At 38.3% G+C, this 16,485-nt stretch overlaps 2 protein-coding genes across 9 annotated transcripts in view; one reads left to right on the plus strand and one right to left on the minus strand.

Moving 5' to 3' along the window:
* Nucleotides 1–978: 978 nt before the first annotated feature.
* On the plus strand, nucleotides 979–5,464 carry LOC108749726 (glucosidase 2 subunit beta). Its single transcript, XM_018488648.1, has 2 exons — nucleotides 979–2,060; nucleotides 2,133–5,464. The coding sequence occupies exons 1-2, from the start codon at nucleotides 1,133–1,135 to the stop codon at nucleotides 2,792–2,794; spliced, it is 1,590 nt and encodes a 529-aa protein (XP_018344150.1). The 5' UTR covers nucleotides 979–1,132; the 3' UTR covers nucleotides 2,795–5,464.
* A 155-nt stretch (nucleotides 5,465–5,619) lies between these two features.
* LOC108749707 overlaps nucleotides 5,620–16,485 on the minus strand; it is a 98,734-nt gene continuing 87,868 nt past the window's right edge. For 5 of the 8 annotated variants that reach the window (XM_018488607.1, XM_018488605.1, XM_018488604.1 and 2 more), the window contains 3 exons: nucleotides 8,678–8,735; nucleotides 6,816–8,233; nucleotides 5,620–6,308 (listed from right to left, as the gene is read on the minus strand). In XM_018488607.1, coding sequence (XP_018344109.1) covers nucleotides 5,874–6,308; nucleotides 6,816–8,233; nucleotides 8,678–8,735 — 1,911 coding nt within the window. In that variant the 3' untranslated portion in view covers nucleotides 5,620–5,873. Of the gene's footprint in view, nucleotides 6,309–6,815; nucleotides 8,234–8,677; nucleotides 8,736–10,940; nucleotides 11,100–11,232; nucleotides 11,689–12,266; nucleotides 12,797–16,485 lie in introns of all 8 variants that reach the window. The other 3 variants (XM_018488602.1, XM_018488601.1, XM_018488603.1) reach the window with 1 other exon arrangement.

The raw sequence follows: 16,485 nt of genomic DNA on the forward strand, positions 1-16,485 counted from the left end.
AGGGCCCGGAGGTAATTGAAGAATGCTGACATTATTGACAATTGATATATATTTGGTATTATTAACATAAATATTTGGCTCATATATTATTAAATTCATGATTTTTTATTACATAAATGTTTCATAAATAAGTATGCATACTTGTAAAGCTATAATATCTTATATATTGCAGAAAAATTTCAATTTCTTCTCTGCCGTTATCATCTCTGTTGATAATCAAACTTTGACAATAATACTGAAATTACAATTTTAAAGAAAAATCGAGCAGTATTCTAAATGCATAAATGCGTCTACTAAACTAATAAATCACAAAATTAGTACAATGTTTTCAGTTTTTAACTCTTAATTACTTCAATATTTATGAGGACGCGAACTCCCGTAAGGATGTCGGTCTTTAATAGTATCTCGTCGGTGCTAAGATGAATAATGCCCGTATTTATACCGCCGAAAATTTACCCAGAGTTGACAGTCTTTAATAGCATCTCGTCGGTGCCTTGGTGGAAACTAGGCCAATAACCTTCGAGGATGCGCAGTAGGAGAGTGAATTGTAACGAAAATTTGATTGGCTATTCCAATATGCCAACGCTATTATACGCAGGAAGGTGTATTGTGGCGAAAATTTGGTTGAGATGATGGGTTGTTTCCAGTATTGCTATCGCCATGATGCGCAATGATACACATTGGGCGAGCATTCAAGTCGGCAAAGCGGCTAGTCTGCTTGTCGAGTAATTAAACATGATTGGTTGGATCTACAAATACGAACCAATCATGCTCATTCGTTCGGCAAGCGTGCCTAACCACTTTGTCGTCTTGAACTCGCCCATTGACTGGTCAAAGCCTCGCTACAAATGCCTTGAAACATACGATGGACCAATTAGAAGAAAGAATTTTACAAACTGACCAATTAAAAAATACTTCAAAGTCTTTGTAGCATCGCGTTGACCGTACCCTTTGTATTCTTACATTATGATTGCCGAGTGTGCCGTATGGCAGTCGTGTCGCGTTTGTACTCGAATTTCAAAAGAACGGTTCCTCCTGCAACATCTGTGAATCTGACGAGTAACGAGGGCGAGTCCAGGTGAATTGACGTGAACGAGACCTGCGAAGAGACTTCCGACTCGTGAGCCAGAGAATGGATGGTCATCGGGCGTCGCGATTTCTGGCGCTCGCGGCATCGACGAGCCTGCTCCTGGCCACGTACACGCCGGGCCACGTAGCCGGCTCGGGAGTGCTGCAGATACGTGGTATACCGGTGGCGAAGAACTCATTGTACCGGCCGGATCGCGATTTCGAGTGTCTCGACGGCAGTCGGCTGATATCGTTCACCCGGGTGAATGATGACTATTGCGACTGTGGGGACGGTAGTGATGAACCCGGGACAGCGGCGTGTACCAACGGTGTCTTCTACTGCGACAACGCCGGTCACAAGCCCGCCTACATACCGTCCTCGCGGGTGAACGACGGCGTGTGCGATTGCTGCGACACGAGTGATGAGTACGCGTCCAGAGTAGAGTGCATCAACAACTGCAACGAGCTGGGCCGGGAAGCCCGTTTGGTGCAACAAAAAGTGGAGCAATTAGCACGAGAGGGTAACAAGCTGCGTGTAGAGCTAGTGGCCAGAGGTAAGACCATCAAAACGGAGCACCAGTCACGTTTGGCCAAGCTGAGAACGGATTATATGGAAGCGGAGTTGATCAAGAAGGAAAAAGAGCTGTTGAAGAAACAAGCTGAGGAATTGGAGAGCATAGCGCTTGAGAAGTACAAACCCGCCGAAACAGAACAACCGACAACTGAAGAAGCCGTTGGGGAGGAGGAAGAGGAAGACGAGGACTTGACTGTTTCTGAAGTGGAAGATTATTTCAAAATACTGGATTCAGATTCCAGCGGTACAGTAACATTAGCGGAGCTGCAAACCAGGGCTACATTTGATAAGAACAGGGATGGTGCCGTGTCAGAGGAAGAAGCGTTGTATTTCCTTGGCGATAAGAAGGAAGTCACTCTACAAGAGTTTACAGATAACGCTTGGGCAAACATCAAGCCTTTCTTGATGTTGGAACAAGGTAGATAACATCTAAGCTCACTATCTTTTTTTCTACAGTCTGTATACTATCAATTTTGTTACGTAATTGCAGGTATATTCAAAGCGGCAAAGGATAGAGGAGAGATAAACGAGCATCAGCCTACGGATGACTTGGATCACGAGAAGGAAGGAGAGATTCCTGATGAAGAGGGAGAGGAGGTACCCGAGGAGGAACACGAGAAGGAATCACCAGAACCAGAAATTCAGTATGACGAGGAGACACAGGCACTCATCGATGAAGCTACCAGTGCTCGCGAACGTTTCCAGGAGGCAGAGAAGGCTATCAACGAGTTGCAGTCAGAGATTAGACAGTTGGAGGAGAAGCTAGGCCGTGATTACGGGCCTGAAGAAGTGTTCGCGTCGCTTGACAGCGAGTGCTTCGAGTACGCGGACTTGGAGTACATTTACAAATTGTGTTTGTACGCCATGGCAACCCAGAGGTCCAAATCCGGTGGTAGTAGCGTCAATCTTGGTCACTGGAACGAATGGGTCGGACCGACCGATGCCAAATACATTAAGATGAAGTACGATCGAGGTCTCACCTGTTGGAACGGCCCGGCGCGTTCCACAATTGTCACTTTGTCATGCGGAACGGAAAATAAGCTCATGTCCGTAACGGAACCGAATCGCTGCGAGTATGCCATGGAGTTCTCCACGCCGGCGCTCTGCAATCCTAACACAGCGGAGACCGCCGACAAGCACGATGAACTGTAAACTCGTGGATTTGTATAGTAAAATGAAAATTGCGCGATTAGTCGCACATACAATGTGAATGTCAGGCACTTAAGCTCTTTCGGTGGACCGCGAGATGCGAGCATCGAGTTGCAAGAATCGATAAGAAATAATTTTGAAATAAAAAATCCATCTTTCGCAAGTATTTCCAATGCAATCGCGATTAATAATGTAGCTAGTGATCTTTTTTATTTCAATGAATATCTGTCCACCGGTTGGGACCCAATATTACGTTTTTGTTTCCAGATTAGCTATAGCAGTCATTACCGTTTAGCATTTAGGCGATAGAGATTTCCACAGAGATTTCAAGACGGTTGTCGTACCTTTTTATCGATACCTAGTATCAAAATTTGTACTCTGTTAAAGATGAAATAAGATCAATGTATTTTATCCATTATCATTGTCAACGGAGCCTAGTCATGTGTTGGTTTGATAAAAAAATTCAATCGCTCTTATATTAATAAATCGTGGATCGTTCGAAATCGTTATATCCCATTGACATGTTATATATTTTACTGACCATTAAAACTCGCATATCATCGGTCCACAATATATTAATAAAAAAGGCGAAAAAATTCCTTGATCAACCTAATTAAATACAATACATGAATATATATCATTTAAATAATAATAACTTTAGTAAATTCAGTACTTTGTGTGTGACACAAGAATGATAAATGTATTAAAATGTTTCCGCTGAAATGTGCCACTATACTGTACGCAAATTACAACGATTATGATCGCGATCAATAATTCGTCCTTGCATCCGAGAAGTTGCATAATATTGAACTTGATTCGCTAGTAGTCTAGATAAAGTAATTATCTAGAATCTTATCCTGTCGTGAAACCACAAAGACCACATTGTTACGCGCGAATTCATTGCCAACGTGTTAAAAAAAAAAAACTCGCTGTTACATTCCTCTTTTTGTACGTACACGAAGCGTTTCTATGTGATCTAAAAATATATAAAATCGTACGTGATGTAACGTCATGACTGACGTAAAAAAATCTGATTGAGATGTACTTTGTATTACTTAGTACACATAGCGTCACAAATGTCTTAACACATGAATTGCACGAGTATCGAAGAGGGAATGAGAAAGCATGAGAAAGAATGAAAAGGTATGAAAGAGCATGTTAAAATATTTGTAACGCCGTGTACATACGAGTACCGATAAGAGAAAAAAAAAAGAATTCACATCTTTTTTGGGATTCGATTATCCACACGTACGTATAGACGATGTCCTAATGTTCCGCATTATACACTTAAGTCGGTGATTTTGTAATTTTTTAAGGACGCACCACGGAAATGGCGTGAATATTGTGGGATGTGCATGTAATAAAAAAAGAGAAAGGAATTCTGTTGTCGAACCGTAATTTGCGATGGCAGCTTTATTTACATCAATGGAAAGAAAATCTGTTGAGTGTAAATGCGCGCGTGTATGTATGTCTGTGTGTAGAATTTCTCTTGTTATTCTGTATATTATTATATATAATATTACAGTAACGTGGTGGTTAAATCCAGTTTTCTCTGTTTTACTCTTAAGAGACAATCTTTGCATCTTGCGGGATTCGAAACGTACGTCCATTATCTCAATAACTAAATGGGGGGGAGGGGGTTGATATTTCCCGCATTTCCTATATTTCAGTTTCTCAATTGATTCGGTAAGGCACTTGAAAGGCTACAAAAAATCATTTCTTCCTTGCGAAATTCGAAGAGGGTAAGACGATATGCTCTATACAGCCTTTTCAACGCATTCTGGATCAGCAAGAAAAATTGGGTAATCACATGCTACCGCCGACTATCGACAATTTCACAATTTTCCTCCTTATACATCCAGATTATCCTTCTTTTAACAATTTTTTATAGGCAGTTAATTAAATCGAGACAAGGGTATCAATATCACTTAGTGATATGTTTCATCGACGAGGAATTGTAGGCTCATTTTAACATAATTCGATTACGCATTACACATGTAGGCAGTCTGTGGACAATTCGTGTGGGAGATTAATACGTTTCTTGTATAGAATAAACAGATTTTTCGAGAGCGTCAAAAATATACAATTGCACACGTAACATTTTTTAAACCGTCGTATTACGTTAGCTTACATTTCGCGTTTCTTCTACATTTATCAATGTTAATACTATAATGTGTGCCAAACATATATTTATATATTTCTTTTTCTTCAAAATCATTAAAATGATAATGCACAACTTTGCTATTCCTTTCGTATTTACACGATACGGGATGATATACGGTATTTATAAATGCATCACGTCGAAAGGATCACATCTTTGCTACAACTACTGTACAACTATCTGCGAGCGAAATAAAGCTCCCTATGAGGATGTACGCATTCGCGAATGCGTTTCCGTGATGGTATAATCTCAAATGTTGGAGTTTCTCAGTCGTATAAAAAAAAAACCACAAATGTGAAAATTGAAAGATGTTGCAGGTGGGACTGATTTCCCTAATAAATGCATCAACGACGAAGCACAGCCAATTATCAACGTGAACTGAAAGTTTTTTTGATTTCCAAAATTAGACCGCGCTGTCGTGATTACATTTTGATTAATTAATATACAAATATATGAACAAATTATTTAGAAATAATTTAAATACCAAACATTCATTTTGGTACCTCAACAATTTTTACTTTCTCTAGATATATATATTTTATATATGTATGTATATTTAAAAGAATATGTCGCAATTGAATACTTTTACTCGTATATATATATATGATTACTCGTTGATTTTTTTATTTCGTATCCACAGTTCTGTGGACGATAAAAAAAATTGTCTATGAAAAATAATTATTTGCAAATTTAATTCTTGATTTCTTTCGTTTTTTTACTCCATTCATAATCCAAATAGCTCCAATAGGGAGAATACTAGTCTACAACATGCGTATTTACCAAGCGCTAAACGAGATCGTTTATCTTTTCTCGCATTTCCCGTGTTTTCTCTTCTTGCATTAAGCATCGGTTGTTATAACAAAGCGATCCGTTAATCGAAAAAAGAATCGTGAACAATGGTTCCATATCGTTTGATCGCGTTCATTTTCCGAGTTTCTCGAACATGATCAGCTTTTCCTTGAAGCTCTTGGTGTCGGTGGACACCTCCGATATGTTTCCGTTAAGCATGTTTTGCAGGTCCTCATCGTTCTTATTGCTCACTAGCAGATTGTCGAAAAGCATCTTCGTGTCTTCTTGCTTCGCCACCGGCGACGACGGCTGCGATGTGCTCATTTGCTTCTTCTTCGGATAAATGATGGAGCCTCGTTGATTATTTCCGTTGTCCGTCACTCTGGTCATTATTGTGATGGCCAACAACTGTTGGATACCTAAGTTCTCCTTAGATACTGGCTCAGAAGATTGACGCCAGTAGTATTTATTGTCGGCAGAAATGAGCGATTTGGAGTCTTCGGTATCGTCTCCCATCGACGTTTGATCGGAATCGGTTGCTGGTACGTTTCTGCTAGACCACGAATCCTGAAAAATTATTAAAAATTAATTCTCTATATCATCGAGAAAAGAATTAAGAAAATATTTGGAGAATACGGTTAGAAAAGCTGTTTAACTTACATTTATTATGTAATATTTGTATAATTTAACATTTATTGTAAATTTTGTTATTATCTTGAAGCCTGATAAAAAAATAAGTTAATACTAAGAAAATTTATTCATTTAATTGCCGTAATTTCTTCTCAGATAAGAAGAAAAACTAGAAAAATACTTTAATCCTCGACTACTGTAACGAGTCATTTGAACGAAGCGAAAATTTTTTAATGATTGTACATGTTTTTACGATTAGTGCTATTCTAGAAATTCTAAATTGTAGATAAAAAGACTATAAATCTTCTCCTATCAATCACCGTAAGACGGAAGATTTCACTTGAACTGTACTTCAAACAGGATGCTTTAGAACTTAGATGTAGTTTTTATAGCTGTAATTGAGGGTTAATGTATATTATTTTCCTGTCTTTCATAAAATCTTACATTTTTTTCACGCCTATCTATCACGCTATCTGTAATCTCCTCTTCTTTCCTATCCTGCTCCAAGTCTTTCTCCAGACTATCCAACGTCTCGGTGCTCTCCGATGATTTGTTCCTCCTCTCCGAATCCAGAGTATCCGTGCTACCCAGTTCTGAGCTTTCAGAGGATTTCTGGAGTCTCGATGGTTTTCTGGTAGGAGTCGGTCGCTTCTCTCCCTCGTGGTCATCTCCAGAAACTACCATATCCACTATACTGGTACTCGGTATTCTTTTAGGCGTTCTTCTGACCCTCCTGTTCTCTAGCCTATCCTCCACGTCCAAATTATCCGAACTCTCCGAGGACATTCTCTTGCTTGATCGTCTACCGCCCACCTTTGGCGCGTCATCCAATATCAATTCTGCCTCGACGTCGTCCTTCATGTCATTCATATCGATTCTCTCAAAGTTCTCGGACGATTTGGATATGCTCTTCGATAATCTTCTTCCGCGCGATAAATTGATGTCGGACACGCTGCTTCTCTTCTGCAGTTCTTGGCTGATTTCGTCGCCGGTGCAGTCGCTCTGTTCAAGCAGGTCAAAGCTCTCCGACGATTTAGACATCGCCTTCGAACTTCTACGCGCTCGGAAGTCGAAACTGCTTCGTCGTCGCTCCATCGAATCATCGCTGGCCAGCGGTTCGATCGCTTCCAAACTGTCTGATGATTTAGAAACGCGATCAGTGGATTTCGAGATTGGATTCAACAGTTGTCTTCTGACCGAAGCCACTGGTTTTACGGTCTGTTCGTACTCCATCAGTTTGTCGAAGCCGTCTTCGGTGGATTTGGAGAACCAACAGCCGGGAGATGAATCCAGACTGTCGGGCGACTTGGACAATCGATTTGACGAAGATCTTCTACGCGGTAGTTTTGCTTCCAGTTCCTCAAACACGTCGGAACCCTTGGATATCCGGTTGGATGGCCTCCTGGCGACTGGTATCCATCTGACTTCTGCCTGCTGTTCCTCGGTAGCAGTGCTGTTTATCTCGGCGCTGCTTCGCGACGCCGTTGTAGCGTCCAGACTATCTGGCGATAACGATGTTGCGCTTGGTTTTCGCGGCAGCTTTGACTCCAACTCTTCAAAGATGTCGGAATTGCGGGACAGTCGGCTCGACGACTTCCTAGTCACGCCAATAGTCCTAGATGGTTCCGTTGGTGACGGCGCATTGCTAGTCGATTGGAGCAGTTGCTGCTGTTGTTGCTCTTGTTGCTCCAAACTGTCCAAGGTGTCCTCAGCGATGGTCGGTGGTATCGATGGCGAACTGGGTGCGGCATTGTTGGGCGATGTCGTCGTCATCGTGCGACGCGGTGGACGCCGATTCTTTGGACGCACGGAGATCCGGTGATGCGCTGCAGTGTGGCTCAAGCTCGCGCTTTCTAGTTGCGCTGTTATAAGCGGGAAAAAATTGCATTTATTAAAATTATTATATCGCGCAAAGTATGGCAATTTAACATAAATATATTGCAGAATTTATAAAATATAATATCTAGATGTAATCTATATTGTCAATGTGATAGTAATTGTTGATTCCAAACATATTTTTAAGACGTACAAAGTAAAGCATATTTACTAAAGAATAAATTATTATAAATCATTTTGTATTGTTTAAAAAATGACTGGTTATGAATTTGAGTTCAATGGCATCATTGGTGTGAAATACTTTTTAGTTAACTTTCTCTCATGTTTTTCTACGTCTCTTTAATCTAACGTTTCCTTACATTTTCATGTACAAGCTTGGATTCCAACTAGATAGTGTAAATCGCAATTATCTGAACAATTTAGCGTGTTGCGAAGCAACGAAACCGTGAGTAATATTCTATGAGACTTACGTAAATCTTCCTTGGCTACCGGAACAATCCGATCAACCGTGTCTTTCGATCTCGTAATCTATATTAAAAAAAAAAACAAAGATTTCTTTCATTATTTAGTTAATCAGATTAAACTCATATAACGCACTGCTAACGAATCTCATTTCGCGACTTCTTGTTTTGATTGTCGAAAGTTCGCGTATAAAAGGGAAAAGGAAAAAATAAAGTTCGTAAAAAATTAAAATTTTCATAAATTGCTATCCCTGCTTAACTTATCTCTAAAATAATAGTATTGATTAATTAAAATTAATAAAATAGTGAACAGTATTTCTAGAATCTCCAAGAAAATACGCGTTACAAATTGCGACGAGTATTTCCTTATCAACCGTCGAAATTAATTTAAGAAGTTGATAGGATTGATATTACAAATGATATTAATTAAAAAAACCTTACAGATCTATTTTTTTTTTTCAAGAACGTCGAAAGACACATATTCCAACCTCCTCTTTTTTAAGTACATTTCTGTATTTAATTTATATCAGTAATCTACATATGTAATCTCTTTTAAATGTAGTATTAATGGTCTAAGCTGATATCAATGAATTAAAATCAATAATAAGTATTTCTGGAGTCTCCGCTCTAAAAGAAAACACATCTAACAAATTATAACAAATATTTCTTTGTTCGTTATCAATAAAATTAATACAAGAAGCACTCAAAGAAGCGCGTGTGCCAAAAATGTCACCTGGCAAATTTCATCAAAAATAAGATCTCTGATCGTGAGCTTAAACAGTCTCAAATGCGAGATTGTTTTCGATTTGCTAATTAATTTGCATGAATGTGAAAAGAGATCCCGCGCGGACATAACGTGATTCTCGGCGCCGGTAACGGCGCCGATAATTCTCAACAGGTGAACCAGGTAAAGCGAGCACGTCGCCTGGTCGTTCTCTAACGGTATTGACCACCGTGCGAGCCGAGTCGTCGAGTGTGTGGTGCGGCCACTTAACCGCGATCGACTTCGGAAACCGGTCGCAGGTGCGTCGCCGCCTGCTTTCGGTACTAAAGTCATTTTCCGAAGGAGAGAAGGAGATCTATCGCGCACAACGCGAGAAAGAAGAGGATAACGAGAGAGAGAGAGAGGAGAAAGGATGATGCAAATGAGCTTGGATCGTTCGTCTCTTTAACCGATGTGTAATTGCGCCGACGATTGCGCGATTCACGCGATCTTTAAATCGTCACGTGGGTGTAGGCATAAGAGACGATAATAATGCACGAATGGAGCAACGAATGTGGTCAATCTTCAATCCGTTAAAAGTCATTTGTACGCCAAACACGAAGTTGGACGTGTAAATATCTCAGAGTGTTTGCGGCACACGATCCTTTATCAGAGAGCACTTAATTCAGTTTAAATAATTTTAATATAAATTAGTATATTAATTAATTAATATAAAATATTATTTAAAATATACATATATATATTATATTAATCCGTAATACACACAACGATTTTCACAACAGTTTATTACACTTCAGTCTCGAGTTAATTTTTTATAATTGTTAAAAGTATATGAAAGTTATTAAATGATTCATACATATACTTTGACATCTTTAGAAAGTATTTGTAAGATGATGCATTAAAAAAAATTGTATATAAATGTTATAATTAATTACTTGGTGTATTTCAAAGAAAAGAAATATGCAGGACATGATTATGTGTACTAAAGATTAATAATACAATATAAGATAGATGCCCTCAATACAGCTTAATATCCAATATGACCTTTTTGCTGTTTGTAGGTAATTACTTTAGGTAATTACTTAGGGTAGTAAAATCTTCACTGCACGCATGTATATGTTGAAAACGTCTAATATTTTAAATTAATGTCAAGAAAGTTTTCTATTTAAAATTTGCATAGCATGACTGAGTGAAAATTGTAATGCTTACGTGAACCATGTTATGTTAAGTTATCTTATAAGGGGTAACTTAATACAACATGGCTTATCTAAGCGTTACAATTTTTAAGGAAACATTCGTGATCTAAGGTTCTTCGAAATGTTGTATGTATATAAAATATATGTATCTCCTGTCACAGTTGATCTTAATATTAATTGTTAAATTAATAAAAATCTCGGCAACATTTCGAAGAACCTTAGACTACGAATGTTTCCTTAAAAAATATAAATCGATGTCGTGATCAAATAAACGTGTAAGACGTTCAATTAGATTTTCCTTACGAATCTAATATTTGAAGTAACTTTTAGTCACTATCGATCGATCGGTTACCTCGATCGCGTCTTCGACGCGAGACTGTTCCTTCGTCGGTTCCCTCGTAGTTTGGTGGATCCTGACAGTCACCGTAGTATCTAATTGCCTCAATCTGAGACGATCCTCGATCTTGTACAATGGTCTGATTGACATCGTTGATGCGTCCGCAACCTTATCCTTACAGAGTCGTACACAGACTGATTACATGATTATTCATTTATTAATTCGCGTTTAATAGTTACGTCGTTAAAACACAATCGCGTTTATCGCGGAAGAGATCCCGCCTATTTATCAACGTACGATCAATTACCTCGATCGTGCCGACGTCGATTCGAGCTACATGCTCTCCCTTGATCGCCCGTTGACTTTTTGGTTGGATCTTCGTTGGTATTGGCGTTGTCGTCACTCGACTTTCATCCTTGTTAAAGGATGTATCCTTATTAAGGGACGCTTCCTTATTAAAGGAATACGTATCCTTGTTAAGGAACATATCCTTCTTAAAGGAGATTTCCTTGTTAAGGGACGTATCCTTGTTTAGAGATGTATCCTTGTTAAGAGACGCATCCGTATTAAGAGATGCATCCTTGTTAAGAAACATATCCTTGTTAAAGAATGTATCCTTATTAAGGGATGCATCTTTGTTCAGAAATGTATCTTTATTAAGGGACGTATTCTTATTAAGGGATGTATCCTTGTTAAAGGTCGTATCCTTGGTGAAGCATCCGATCGACACTATCGGCTGGCACTCAAACTTGCTCTTGAGCCCCTTGAGTTTTCACAAAACTCAAATTAAATGCTACATTACCGCGTTTTCATAAGATCGATTAATTTGTTCTCCTTTCGTTCACGCGAGGGATTCGATTAATGGGATTTCGTTGCGTTTAATAAAGTACCGAAGCATTTCGCCATCAAAATCCAGAACGTGTTTGTTATAACATCGACTTGCTTAATTAAAATTTCGATTAAGATCGTGCGCGATATAATGTTAATAAAAAAAAAATGTGTTTTTAACATCACTAACGTGACACTTTAAGTACAAAGTGCTTCTGATCAAAATTTTTTGTTCCAGAATATAAATAGATATTATAGATATAGAGATATAAATATCGATATGTGAGATATGTATATTTATCAATCACATTTATCGATCCATTTAAGTAGTCGATAATAAGCCTATTGCAGAGAAATAAAGCGCATAAATTACTGCTTCTCTCTCCGCTGGATATATTAAATTTAGAATAAATTACAATTAGCGATAAATGGCAATCATCTTCTCGCGACCGAGGCAACGAGCGCCCAGTAAGCAAATCCTATCGCATCGATCGCGATCGATATCTGTTTTACCTCGTTTACGTGTTCCATCCGCGATTCTCTCTTCACCGGCGTAGCAGGTGCTTCTTTCTTCACCGGCACGGCGGGCGCTTCTTTCTTCACCTGACACACGATGTGCGCTTCCTTCTTCTGAGGAGGAAGTCTCTGCCGTGTCTCCGCCTTCGATCTCGACCGCTCGATCTCGATCTTACGCACCGCGATCGCGGTCTTGCTGATCGGAGTAGGTATCTCATATTCAGTATTCCGATCTTTGCATCCGTAAACGCCGATGCTGATCTTCGGTGCTTGAGACTCCACCACTATCCCATCCGGGAAGCTCTTGCATCGCGCGTTGCTGCCCTGTCTAGTCTTGTCGATCAGCCGTCGCCTCTCCACCGGGTTCAGGTTCAGCTGCTCGATTATCGCCCGTATGTTCGACGAGATGCTGGACTCGCGATGTGACACCACCATGATGACGGCGGTAGCGTAATTGAATCGCGATAGTCCTCTTCACGTAATCACACCTGGTCTTAGATTCTCTGCGATTCATACGTAGCTTCCGGCTACGAAAGCATGCACGTGTTTTTGTCAAAATGAAAGAACGATCATGACGGTTTCCTAATCGTCCTAAATCTATGTCGGCCACTTGAGTATTAATTAAAAGAATTCCCTCGTGTCGTCACGGCGCGGGCGATTTTCCAATTGTCTGAATTTTACGTCGAGCTCGTACTTCCCGCTTTTCAATTCATAACGAGTAATTTTTCGATCGAAGGATATTAAAATTCTCCATGGGAATCGCGATTGATTCAGCTACTTTATCAGAAAGAATTCATGATATAACAGGATAAAAAAGATTTTTGGTGTACTTAATTTTATCAACAGTAAAAATTTTATAAAAGTAAAAACAATATTAAGATCAGATCAATAATTCCGATTCTCCTTCCTCGAAAATAAGACTGATTTAATGTGTCTTGAGATGAAAGTAATATATAAATTTAAGTTTATGTATTCTTACGTTTAAAATAAATATTATAGTATTTGACACGAAAAACCGATCATTTTATTCTAGATTAAAAATTATTCTATTTAAGAGTAAAATATTCCTCTGTCTTTAATAAGTCGATAATTTTATAATTTTTTTTTTTTTTGAAAATTCGACTTATTTTTCACACTCTCTTTTTAAAAAGTCATTGACTTATCAAACTGCCCACGTAAATATGATTGTCCCTACACTGTTAAATATTAAAGGAACAATGGTAACCCAATCCCTTGAATCGAATAACATTTCGTATATTTTTAACTTTCATATATATCAAAATATAAATCACTCCATTTCTGCTTAGTCTCGAAGTAAACAACCTTTATATTAAGGTATTTACTAAATAAATAATAAACTAAATGTGATTCAAATTTAATACATTTTTTTAGTTAAATTGCTTAACATCATTGTTGATTATTGTATTTTCATTATTGTCAATTTGTATCAAATCTGCAATTTCATTATAATTGACAATTTATCTCAATTAACTGTTCAATCGTATGGAAATTAACAATTTCCCTACATATGTCAAAGATAAATCACGTTTTTTAATTATCATAGAAATACTTAGACGCATTTTAAATTTATACGAGTTCACGTTTTTCAATTAAGATTTCATTCAATAGAACGATCCTGTGCGACCATCTCGCGCCTAGTTCGATTAATTTCACATTCAAGCATCTGCAAGACTTTCCACGCTTTTCATCTCGAAAAGAATTCAACGGGGTCATCACCGGCATATATATCTGCACTTCCTAATTCCCACGGATTCATACCGAATTCGCAATTCCTACGATTTCATTCGTCATCCCGATTAACTTTCCGCACGGACGCGTAAGAATTCAATTTTCCACGCGTGTCTTCGAAGGAATGCACAAACGTCACGCCACCACGCCGACTCCATGATTGCCGTTGAGTCTACGCAGCAGAGATTTATTCGCTGTCTTGATTAGGTTTTCCCATTTGAGCGTCAATGAGATTTTCTACCGTCTCTCTAGAGCAGAGACGTGGGTTGATTTGAGCATCCAGCCGAGCGAACAATTAAGGCCGCCTCTAAGACCTCGCGTTAACGAATACGACGAATACCCATCGGCGAGCGCCGGCCGGGCTACCTGCTAATTTTCGCAATTAGCGCTCACCCTTTCACAGAACCTCACACTGGCAAAGCCAGCCGCACGAAGCGAGCACCACGTCCTCGTTTCCCCGACCTATAAGGATCCACCGCGATTCCGATCGCCTTCCCACGCGATCATCTCTCTCTCTCTCTCTCTCTCTCGTGCGCGTCGACGCGTCTTCCCGTCTTTCTATCTTTGCGATCGTAAGCCAAATCATACGTCGATCTCGATGGATCGCGCACTTCGTCGCGCTGACCTCGAAAATTCTATAAATAAATCCTCTTTCTCTGTTTTTTTTCTTTGATCTTGCATTTTAGCTTGTCGACTGAAACGTCAAAGTGCCGCTAATTATCTTTATCAAGACGCGCTTTCCAATTCGCGTAATCGATTAATGCTCGTTTTCACCACTGTAGATTAACTTTAATCTCGGTTCAACTTACTTTTCATGTTTATCTAGTTTTACGAATTGAAAAAAGCTGAAGAGTTATTTGAACGGAGATTAAAATCGATCTACATTGATAAAAATGGGTATATAGAGTCGATCAACCGTCTCTTTGACTCTCCCTCAGCAATTGAGATCTTTAAGACACTATCGATATTTTAAGCATGCATTTTGGTTGACAAATTTAAATCTGTTAAAAAGTAAGTAAAATACTATTAAATAAAATATTAAAATAAAGTATCCTTTAAGACTGTAGAGTGTGAATACACAACAATTATACTGGAAAAAAAGTCGGATGCTATAACTACCAAATGCTGAGTGAAACAAATTCAATCCAATGTTTAGTTATAACTAAAAAATAATTTTATTTTTCTAAATATTTAATAATCATTACTAAACGATTGCTTTATTACGTTTGACAATATTTACTAAATATTTAGAAAAATAAAATTATTGTTACGTTAATTTTTGGTTATGTTTAATTGAAATTATTTCACTCAACATTAGCTATTAACAGACCCTTTTTTATAGTGTAAGAAATGAAAGTTTTAAGTAAAATATAACCCAACACTTTCTACGATGGTAAAAAACTCATTATTAAAAGCATTGATAAATATATCAGAATTTTTTTCGAATTTTTATATAATTTGGTACAATCAAAAATTTGCTGTTCCTCGAAAATTTATTGCTGACGGGAAGAATTAAAATTCATGTTACTGACGAAGAATTAAATATGGGGCAGTTCTATTTTTCTTTTTCTTCTAAGGACAAATCTCGCGCTTTCGCGTTTTCGACTTTGCGAACGTGAAAGCGAGTGCCGTGAGAAAAACTCGAATTTCGATTTCTTTATTCTAGTCGAGAGGCTCGTACCAGGCCGTTTCGGATCGAAGGATCGACCCACGTAAATCGCCCACGTTATTTGCACAACACCACCGTGATTCCCTTCTCGCAATCGTTAAACGTCGCTCGCTGTGTGCTCACATTTGTTATAACGTCACGTTACATGATACAATGAGAAATCAAAATACCACCTCGACCTCGACGTAACTCGTCAGATTTCACAAACGATTCTCTGCTCTTAAAACTGTGTGTCTCATCAATTAAAATCTATACGTCGTTATCCCTTACGAATTAAATTGTTTTTTTCAAAACCGACCAATCGTTCCACTTCATACAAACTTTATACAAAAAGACAATCATGTTGCGTTAATAGCGAGGAATGAGATGCTGAACTTTAAAACTTCAGGACGAAAACAAGTTTGCCCATAAAATATGAAAAATTGATGTACAATTCAATTTTAATTGTACATGTAGATTGACTGTAATTTTAGTTTAATCCTTATTTTTTTCTAATTTTTAGAACTAGAAAAAGATAAAAATTAAGTTGAAGTATAAGATTGAAATTAATCTACATTAATAAATATGGGCATTAATTTAGTAACTTTACGGATCAACGATGACTAACTTAAGATGGAATATCTAACATTTCGGATCATAATTATAATTATGCGCATACACACACGCACATGAATCGCATATAGTCATGCGTAGTTCAGAATATATGAGATAATAATAAGTATATTCCGTAAACTTGGTCGCACCTATATATCAATAAACGTTTATGAACTAAACACAAGAAATAACGTAAGCAACCGT

The sequence above is a fragment of the Trachymyrmex septentrionalis genome, unplaced genomic scaffold, assembly GCF_001594115.1.
Source record: "Trachymyrmex septentrionalis isolate Tsep2-gDNA-1 unplaced genomic scaffold, Tsep1.0 scaffold31, whole genome shotgun sequence".
Classification (NCBI taxonomy): domain Eukaryota; kingdom Metazoa; phylum Arthropoda; class Insecta; order Hymenoptera; family Formicidae; genus Trachymyrmex; species Trachymyrmex septentrionalis.

Bases quoted from the DNA above. Each gene is read 5' to 3' on its own strand.
- LOC108749726 (XM_018488648.1), top strand. From the start codon at position 1,133: ATGGATGGTCATCGGGCGTCGCGATTTCTGGCGCTCGCGGCATCGACG. The intron at 2,061-2,132 runs GTAGATAACATC...ACGTAATTGCAG, and splicing joins TTTCTTGATGTTGGAACAAG to GTATATTCAAAGCGGCAAAG.